Genomic DNA, 10323 nt, shown 5'->3' on the forward strand with positions numbered 1-10323 from the left:
ATAAAATATGAAAAAATTCACACGAGACAGAGTATGATAGATCGGATGCAAATTCCAAGTATTTAAAGATTTGTGTAAGTTATATATTTTGACCACATGATGGCGCCAAAGGAAACGCCATGATTTGATTCAGCTTCCATTCAAGGATTTCAAGGTTTCAGTAAAAAATGATCATCAGGCAACAAGAAGAAACAAATAATTAAAACACCAAATAGTGTCAAGAGAGCTTCTTATTAAATGAGAATATAGATGAAAATGTGCAATTTGGGGGTAATTTATATATAATGGACTTTTAATACAACCAGCTTGAAAATAACTTTTAATTTCAATGAGCAAAATATCACATTTGGTCTGAATACCACTTTACTGTTGTAAATACAATTTAATGGGAGATTTTCTCTCAGTCTGCTGGTCCTTTCTGGTAGTTCCATGATTTTCTTTGTACTCACGCGTCAACATAATCTACACATTCACCTCTTTCAACTCCACAATCTACAAACATCTGTCATGTTTTCTTTAAAGTGAATGAAAACAATATATTACACAACAAGTTATAGTACAGTTTTACCAGCTTTACAAATTCTGGTTACTTCAGATTTTATAAGCTCACATAATGAGTTGACTTTAGTCAGTGCTGCAGTAAAAAGGCAAAAACAGGCGTCACCTCATAAAAATCCTGTTGCACACATTGCACTTTACCCATGCAGTCAGTAAATACAGCTTTGATCATGTCTTCTGCAAGTAAAATTATGATGCAAATCCTTTACTGAACATGGGGCGTGCCGCTGAACAGCTTTGCAGCGTTTTGTCCTGCTGTTAGTTTCATCAGATGAAGGTAAGTGAAGAGTCGGTGCCCTCAACCTTCGGTGCGTAGAAATCCTGTTTGCAGCAAAAGCAAGAGGCATCTTGCAGAAACAAATAATGTCTTTCCCTTTTCTCTATATCATTTGGATTCCATCTAAGGTGCCATCTGTCGAGAAAGTAAACAGAGAAAATCATTTACTACATATGCAATCAGATGTTTATGAAAAAATGAAACTGGTAACACATTCCTACCTCAAAACGACTGTAAACTTTCCTCTCCTTCCTCATGCTCTGAATCCTCTCCAACAGCTTCTCCTTCTCCTGAGTTGATTTAGTTTGCCCCCTGTTGTATGTCCTGTACCCCAACTCCTTCTCGTTTTTGGCCTTTTTGTCAGCCTTGTCTTCTTTCTCGTCGTCTGTGACGGGGGACTCTTTTGTTGCTTCGTTCCTGCTCTGGGATTGGGCAGAAATCTGCTCCAGGAGCAGCTTAGTGTCATCTCGGAGGTTGCTGCTTGTGATCACGTTCACTGTTGAAGAGTGGTAGCGAGACTGACTCGATTTGGGCTGCTTGGATGTCACCTCTGTTGTTTCGGAGCAGATACTCTGCTTTGATTGGTCTTTCGTTTTCTCCTTGCTTGCAGGATCCTCAGTGGATGGTTTCTGGCTCTTATCTTTGTCCTCTAGATCGTTGGACTTTTTTTCATCTGTCTCCCCTAACTCAGCCTCTTTTTTACTACTCTCCTGAGGTGCAGCTGGTTCTGGTGTTTGGCTTTGAGGAGTGACTGCTTCGGATATTTTGCATGGCAAATCAGCTTCAGCTGGGGCCACCATGGTAGGTTCACTTGGGCTGCTCAGTGATTGAGCTGTTGGCTGAACAACAGATTCCTCTGATTTTGGTTGAGTGTCATTGGATATTGAGTTTGTATCTGATAAGTTTTGCTCTGTAGAGACATTGGTTACCAATACCTTATCTTCAGGGTCCAAACCTGACTGGTCTGACTCAGACGTTGAGGAAGATGATAATGTTTTAGGAGCTGAGAATGTGGCCAAGTCTGTTATCTTGAGGTTGGAGGACGGAGCAGTTTGTATTGCCGCTTCTTGAGGAAGTTCACTTTTTTCCAACAGTGAGGCTTTAGGAGACTCTGTGCTTTCAAGAGATCCTGTTTCCGTAGGTACGTCTGCAGGTTGGTTGTCAACTGGTGCTGTGACAGATGAAACTGTCTTTTCCAAATCTGGTTCAGAGACTGAGCCTTCAGGACCAGATTCACTAGGCAAAGTGGAATCAGGTATAGATGGACAAACAGCAGGAGATGTGATTTGAGCTTTCTCATCTTCAGGTGATTTAAGGGCCTCAGACTCTTTTGCAACTGACTCCTCTTGTCCTAATTCAGTAACATTTTTCTCTAAACCTTCAACTAAAGGTGTACCAGCAAAAGATTCTCTCCTGTTTGTCTCTGTGGTGGCATTTAACTTGTCCGGCTCCAGATCAAAAGTCTTTTTGTCTGGAGAAATAACAGCCTCTGTATTTGCAGCATCAGAAACTGAGTTGTTCTCAGATGAAGCAGACTGGGAAACAGCATTTAGATGAGTTTGATCAGAGGTTTGTACATTTTCATTGGAGGGCTCTTGCTGTGAGGAGCCAACAGATTCCTGAGCTTTAATTTCATCAATATTTGATGATGTTGTGCTACTAACATTCGTAGAACTGTACACTTCTTGGGCAGAATCAGAAAACGAGGTCTCTTCTGTCGTGGCAGGGCGGTTATGCAAACCTGAGTCAAGTGGAGGAGTATCAGAGGTAGAGACTTGCACTGAGCCTATTTCTGATGTAGTTTCTGCTTCCGAGGGAAGAGGAGGAGAGCAAATACTGGTTTCTAACTGAATTGATTCAGTGTTTTGGGGAATAGTAGATGATGAACCTTCCCCTAAACCAGGAATTATTGAAATACATTCTAAAGTAGGAAGTTCTCCTTTGTCAGCACCTTCACCATGGGATGAAACGGCAGTGTGAGCAACATTTCCTTGCTTGGGTGAGTTCTTTTGGACAGAAAGTTCTGATACAGTTGGGTTTTCTGATGATTTGCTCTGACTTGCTTCGGTTTCTTCAGCAGAACGCCTTTCTAAGTCTGTTTTCACCGATTCAGCAGAAACTTCTTGTGCTTGTTCTCCAGAAGTACTGAGGGTACTGGGATCATTCCTGACAAGATTATCCTGCTTCCTGGTATTTTCATCAAGCTTCAAAGAGGGTGATGACTCTGAGTTTGATGTCTCTGTGGACAATGTAGTGCTATCTTCTGATGAACCCTTTGGTACAGAAGGTTCCATGCTTTCTGTTGTTCCTTTTGGATCCTCTTCCTTCTGGGACACTGACGTGTTTTGGAGATCTGCCTGTGGTTTTATTTGGGCCTCCTCTTCTCCCTTTTTAGCTAGTGAAGCTTTTCGTTTTGCTGCCAACTCTTTAAAGAACATGAGCCTATTATCAGGATCGCTCATATCTATATATGGAGATGTGAACAAAAGATTGGGCAGTTGTACCGGTTGATCGGTTTTAGGCAGTTCAACTGATGTTGGCTTAGACTGAGGAATCAGTGCTGACAAACTTTCTTTAACAAAAGGATTTGGCAGAGTTGGGTCTTCTGGAGGTTTACTTGGAGGGTCACCTGTTTCTACAGAAACAGAAAGGCCAGTTACTGACTGGCTGTCCAACTCAGTTTTCTTCGGCTGGACTTGTAGTTCAGTAGAAGTTTTTGGGATGTTGGAGTCCTTGTTGCTGATATTTTCAACTGAAGTTTCAGGAAGAGACTCTTCCTTCTGGCAAACTGACATGTCTGATTGTTTTAACTCTGCCTTTTCTTTTTCCTTTTGAGATTCTGCAGCTTTAGCAGCTTTACGTTTTGCAGCCAGTTCTTTAAAAAACATGAACCTCTTATCTGGATCACTCATATCTACATCAGTGAGCAGAGGTTCAGTCGGTTGTACCGGTTGATCAGTGTTGGGTGCCTTTAGTTCAGGGAGCTTGACTTGAGGCATCGATAGTGAAACATTATCTTGCTCTACATCTGTTGGTTTTATGGACTCCTTTGCCTCCGGGTTATCTGCGAGGTCTTGGGAATTTTTCCCCCTTGATGCGTCTTTGTCTTTCTCTTTTTTGCTTACATCATGTGGTTTCAGTGTTTCCAAAGTGGATTTTATGTAACGACTCCACTCGAAAGGTTCTCTTGCAGTAGATCTCCTTTGCCCCAAAACCTGTGAAACAAGGGGGAGTTTGGCCTGTTCGGTTTTGGTTTTGTCACCTCCCTCATCCTCTTGGTCTGCAGTCGTAGTTTCTTGAGGGGTCTGCTGCTCCAGGGAGCTGAAAATCAGTGAAGACCTCAATCTGGAGGTTCTTAGCCCCCCTGGATTGTATTTTCTCCTGAAAGAGTCATCCCTTTGAAGCCCTGTGCTTATTGGCGGTTTTTGGTCCTCCTCCTCAGTTTTTCTCCCTTCAGCTGTGTAAGAGGTTTCAGAGGACGCTGGTGTGGTTTTGGTTTCTATCACCACTGGATCAGGGTCATCCAGAAATTTCTTCGGTTTCTCTTGTGTGACTGCTTTGACAAAACCTGGCATTTGGCTGACTCTAGGTACAGTGGTAACCTTAAACTCTTTGACATTGGGTATTTTAGAACCTGGTAGATCTGGCAGCTGGGCCGTTTGTTGGATGGGATTCAGAGGTTCTTCAAAAGTGTCTGTCGGCTGAGTTGACACCATCGGCAGGCCTTCTTCCTCTGGATTATCATATGTACTAAGGTATGAGTCAATCCTCCAATTTCTCAGCTTCTGTTTTACAGTGGGATCCTTGCGGTTCAAGGTAAGGTCATGGAAAAAAGGCTTCTGATCGGCAGAGTTGGAAGGCGTTGGAGAGGTTTGACAGGCGTATGGTTGCCCTACCCCCAGTCTTTTGGGTTGAGGGGAAGTAAATGAAAAATCCACTGGTGGTTGTAGTTTATCTATGCCTTGATCAACATCTAGATTTCTGGTGGATGATAAATAGTTACGAACAGGATCAAATTCTGGTGGTACTTCTTGTTGTAAAGCTGGTACACGGTACTGCTCAGGCAGATAGCCTTGGTTCCAGAACTTATCATAGCTGCTGTAGTCTTCTTCTGGTCCTGGTCCTGGTCCAGGATAAGGCTGCTGGCCCCTATGAAAAGGTTTTCCCCTTGTTTCAGAGTCAGACATTCCTTGTTGTGGCATTAATGGGAATGAGTATCTGCCAGGAACATCTTCAGTATAAGAGTGACGCTTTAAGGCAGGATTATCTGTCATCAAATGCCGTGAAGGACCCTGGTCAAAACCGGGGTCCATGAACGACTGTTGGGAACCAAACCTGTTATATACATCTGCAGGGCCGCGAAGGGACCCCTGCCTATTTAGAGTCATAATCCTCAAATTCCCGTCGGGTGGATCATCATACGGATGTCCTCCCCAGTCATCAGAAGGAATGTCCACAGATATGAATCTATTAGGCTCTCTGTACAGTGAAGTGCTTTCATTGGGAAATTGTTTCTGTTGCAAAACTTTTAAATCCTCCATCTCAGCAAGCATGTGCTCAACATTCAGCGGCTGCGACTGAGCGAAGAGAATCCGGAACTCCTCGTCGAAGGTGGTCACCAGCTGTCCCAGGAAGAGGTGGGCCATGCAGCGGTGCAGCTTCTCAAAAGACCACATGAAGCTGGAGGAAGACAACAACCAGATGGGGTTACCATCTTAGAGACAAGCTTGAAGGCACAGCAGCCTTCACTCTTATAAAGATGTGAGCAAAAGCCTTGAAGTAAATCAATCTCTTATTGTTGAAGCTTAACCTTTCAATATTAAATTTGAGTACATAAATTCAGAGGAGAAAATCCCACATTAAGGGGTTATTTTTAAGAAAATTGTGCAAGCCTCTAGTAATTGGTAATAAATAAATAATAATTTGGACTTTTGTCGTTTTAATTTGTAAACGGTGACTTTCTGTTTCCCAACAGCTCTTTACTTCTATATATTCTGCATTGAGTTGGAAAAGACCAAACAATGGTTACTTACATCTTAGGTGTTATTTCTGTACATTTTGATGATCATAGCTTAATGATCCTTCCTTTTAATAGCTTAAAAGGAAGTTTCTGTCGTATCTGGAGGGTATTTGGGTTGCTTTGAGGTTTTCCTGTGCTTGTATGTTTATTTTTGCTTAGCCTGTATAACTTTAGTCCCCTTTGTTAGTTTCTGCTCAATTTATTCTTGTTCATTGCATGTACTCAGCTTAGTTTTTCTTGCTCTTCCTCGGTGTTTCCCCCTTTGTTATTGTTTACTTCCTCTCCAGCTCCTTTCTGGTTCTGTCTCTCTTTCTTGGTCTCCTCTCACAGCTGCACCCTGTTTCTAATCAGTCACCTGTTTTTAACTTATGTAGAAACTGAATTTAAGGTTTTTCCATTTCCTGCAAGCTATAATCATAAAACCTTCCAGAAATAAAAGCTTGAAATGAATCACCCTGTATATTCTATCAAATGTTGGTTTCACTTTTTAAATTCAATAATCTTCCTTACTTTGATGCATTCATTTGTTTTTGACCTAAGGTTACCTACACCTACATAGTGAATAACAGATAGCTTTTACTTTTAATTTGAAACAACCACATCAGTAACAAACAAGGCTTTTGTTTTCAAGTCTCCATAGCAACTATTAGATACTAAACAAAACACATCGACAGGAAGCTACTTTATTCAGAGGAGATTTGAGATTTTAATCAACAAGAACTCTATGAAAAAGAACCACAGATGGGACCCCACTGTGGGTGGTGGAGTGATGCTGAGGGCCTGGGAAGCTTGTTAAGAGTGCATGGCCTCATTACAGTGAAGCATTTAGCTGCTAGAGCAGAGAAACAAATATAGAAACAAGAAACTGTCTTTGCATGACAAGACTTTATGCTGCTGCAACAAAAGATGGATTCATTTTAAGGCTTTTTTACACATCTGTATTGGGATATCTTTATCAATAACATGTTTAGATTTAAAGGAGCCCACCTGTAATTTCCACTCAGCACAGCTCTGCAGTCGGTCAGCAGGAAGCGATCCATCATCTGGCCTTTGAAGGATTTCCCAGAGCGGCACTGATATGTTATTCCAGACACTGTTCTCAGGCGTATGAACTGCAGGACACATAAAATCCAGTCACATCATTGATAATCAGCAGGTCATGCATGTGATAATGTTTTGAGATGCTAGCTAAGTTAGGAGGCAGAGCTATATCCCTCTAGCAATGCTAATATGTGCTGTTAACCTGATTTAAATCGGTTACATAAGAAAAAGGAAAAATACTGACAAACCAGTTTATTTTTATAGCTAATTCACCTGAAAGTTCATGGATTATAGTGTAAAGAAAAGCTTGATAAAGTTCCTTTATTTGGATTGTGAAACTATCTACCAACAGCTATGCTAACCGCAATACTTCTGCTTTTCCACGGCATTATTTTGGAAACGGCACTAGGCAACAGAGCCGGTGACATGATAAATACATGATTATGAGAGAAATTTCCAGGAAAAGACCAAAAAGTAATGTGTTTGTGTGTCAGAGCGTGTGAAGCTCCACTCCCTGTCTGCAGCAGGCACAGAAAAGAACCTCTTTTAAACAACTGAAGCATAACCTTGACCTGTTTTAAGTCATGCTTTTATTTGCAGCAAAATGTAATTTTTTCAGTAAGAAGCTGCTGTACTCACTGGGAAGGCCTGCAGATTGACTCTGCAGTTGGCCACCATGTTAACAAAGAGATCAGCATTCTGCTCGTCCAGCAGGATGTAGACAGCAACTCTCCTCCCAGCAGCATTGAGAATATCCGCAAATATGTCAACATCAGTAAACATGTCCATCACTATAGCGATGACCTGAGCAGAGAGAAGCCGAGAATGAGATGATAGTTAGAAATACAACACAGGTGGGACGCTGTGAAAGGAAGGTGAAGAAGGTTTGAGAGAGGCCAACCTGCTGGGCGCTCTTGATCAGCCGCCGGGCCTGCTCCTTGATGCTCGGCATGTCCGGCTCAGGGGGGTTAACCAGGGTCGTGACCTCTGTGGGCTCAATGAAGTGATGGATCTGAGGCCAGCCGAGGTCCAGACCGGGGACGTCCAGGTCAGAGTGAATGGGCCAGTAGGTGTCCGAGGAGCCTTCTCCCTCGCTGTCCAGGAACTGCTGCTCAGAGAGGATGCTCTGCTTCGGAGGCTGAACGACGCTCTGGATGTACTGGATCTCAGCCGGGGACAGGAAGTCCACCACGTCCACATTTTGGAGGCACTGATAGTATCCTTTCAAGCTGCCCTCCACCAGGGCGTCCACAGCCAGGCGGTACTCCTCCCGGTAGTGAGGAGGGAGGTAATTGGGGTCCAGGGGGTTATCCCCAGCAGAAGAACACTGAGAGCGGCGCGCCATACTGCAGTTCCAGGAATAAAAATTAAAATAAATAACTCATTCAATGCAGTTTGGCTGATTTACATCACACGCTGTCTTAGATTTAACATATTTGTCAAAACTCAAGAATCAAAAGCAAAACAAAGACGGAGCAGCTTCAGGAATCTGACCTAAACATTAGCTTGACTGCATCACAAGCGTAGGAAGAGGATGGAGATACTAGACTTTACATGTAAACTAAAAGAAAAAACATACAATAAGTCAGAATTACAGTAAGAGTCACACATTTAATATAAGCCAAAATAATAAGATATGCTTTGATTTAGTGTTGTGTCATTTAGTTCATGAAAAAAATGTAAAACACCAGATAATGATGATTGTAACAGAAAAAATGAATTCTTGTTGTTACTCTAAATAGTCCTATGATAATGACAATAAAATAGAAAGAAAAATAAGGTTATAAGTTGCTATCATCATAAATAAATCATTATCACACCATTACAAGCACCAAATAATAAAATAAATAACCAAATAGTGATTAATTATTTAAATAACTATACCTACACGACTGATACCATCACGACTATAATAATAATAATAATAATAATAATAATAATAATAATAATAATAATAATAATAAGCAAATATAAAGGAAAAAAGTTATTATTTATCATTTAATTAACTACAACCATTACCAACACCATTGTCACAACAACAATATTACCACTGAAATATGATTACATAATTTGTATGTAATATTACATAATTATATATTATAGTAATAGAAAATAATATCCTGTAATAATAACATAATAGTAATAACATTTTCAGCTCCATCTTAAAATTTGCAAATCAAAAGGTTAAGAAGTAAATAATTAAATACATTGTTTTAAATAACTACTGCCTGACCTGCCGCTACCATTATTACCACAATCATAATCATTGTTATTCAGCGAGGAAGGTTTCAGGAAATACGCTGCAAGTCGGAGAATATATATCACATTTCTATGTAGTAAAACTCATAAATCGTTTAGTTTTTCCCCAGTGGATCTGCTGGAACAGCGTTAGGCTGGAATGTGAATAAAAAGGGAATAAAGTTGAGTCCAACCACAGCAGATGGTTCTGGGTGGGTGCGGCTCCTCCCTCTGGCCAAAAGTCTCCATTTCTAAGCTCACCGTGAAACCGAGCAGTGTGACAGAAAGGCGACACAATAACAACAAGTATAGAGTTTCAAAACGTGAATGAGAAGAAAATAGCAAGCTGATAGAAGTAAACAGCTGATTTTGGAGTAAAAGTGACTCTTCTAAAGTTCGTTTATAAAGCTAAGTAAATAAAGAATTAAAGCTAAAACAGAAACAAACAGGACTGCCATATGTACACATTAATAACGATACATAGCGGTTTTATTCAACAGCAGCCAGTCCCACCCTGCGGGGTTTTGTCATAAACTCACCTCTGTTATATTTCCTCGTCAGGCTTTGCGGAGGTTAAACTTTGCGACCATCCTCTTCCCCGTTCAGCGGGTTTTTCTCCGCTGCTGCGTCGCGCTTTGCTCCATGTTTCCAGCTGGGAGTTTGAAAGAAAACTTTTCTCTTACATGCCTCTTCTCCTCTCTCCTCTTCTCCTCACCCAGCTCAACCAGTTTGCCGTCATGCTTCAGGCATGTTGGCTGAATCTCTGAGACGCGAAGGGGAAAACTTGCCGTAGACAGAAGCAGAAGCTCCGCCCCCTGTCAGGGCTTCACGTTTTCAGGTTTTCAGACGCCTGAACTCTGATCATCTCTTATCTGACTCCTGAGGTGCTACTATAACCTCCTCAGAGCAACTAATGGAGGCTTTATCTGTGTTTGGGTAAATCTATGCTCATCTGCTGCCAACTTCAATAAAAACTCTAAAAACATCCCAACAACTGAGTCATAATAATAAATCTCACATATAGGCTTTGTTGGCTTCAGTGATTGTTTAATTAGTTGAGCTATGAGTTATTAAGCATTGACTAAGTGGGTTGGGCTGACGGTTGTTGGCTTAATTGCTCATTTGTTTGATGCAGTTTCAACATTAGTCACAGACATTCAACTTCGGAAATGAAATCAACAAAATTAAC

At 41.3% G+C, this 10323-nt stretch overlaps 1 protein-coding gene across 1 annotated transcript; it reads right to left on the bottom strand.

Annotated features, from left to right (window-relative positions):
- Positions 1–34: 34 nt before the first annotated feature.
- fam83ha (family with sequence similarity 83 member Ha) lies at positions 35–9945 on the bottom strand. Its single transcript, XM_008430071.3, has 6 exons — positions 9674–9945; positions 7798–8242; positions 7536–7700; positions 6843–6967; positions 1057–5515; positions 35–970 (listed from the first exon to the last, which is right to left on the bottom strand). Exons 2-6 carry the CDS (start codon positions 8239–8241, stop codon positions 959–961), a joined length of 5205 nt encoding a protein of 1734 aa, XP_008428293.1. The 5' UTR covers position 8242; positions 9674–9945; the 3' UTR covers positions 35–958.
- Positions 9946–10323: the final 378 nt, after the last annotated feature.

Source organism: Poecilia reticulata, chromosome 15 (genome assembly GCF_904066995.2).
Source record: "Poecilia reticulata chromosome 15, P_reticulata-male-v2, whole genome shotgun sequence".
Lineage (NCBI taxonomy): Eukaryota > Metazoa > Chordata > Actinopteri > Cyprinodontiformes > Poeciliidae > Poecilia > Poecilia reticulata.

What these genes read in the sequence shown, in the direction of transcription:
- fam83ha (XM_008430071.3), bottom strand. Translation starts at nt 8,241, where the DNA reads ATGGCGCGCCGCTCTCAGTGTTCTTCTGCTGGGGATAACCCCCTGGAC. An exon ending in TGATCAAGAGCGCCCAGCAG is followed by an intron (nt 7,701 to 7,797) that starts GTTGGCCTCTCT and finishes CTCTCTGCTCAG; the next exon opens with GTCATCGCTATAGTGATGGA. An exon ending in TCAATCTGCAGGCCTTCCCA is followed by an intron (nt 6,968 to 7,535) that starts GTGAGTACAGCA and finishes TGTGTCCTGCAG; the next exon opens with TTCATACGCCTGAGAACAGT.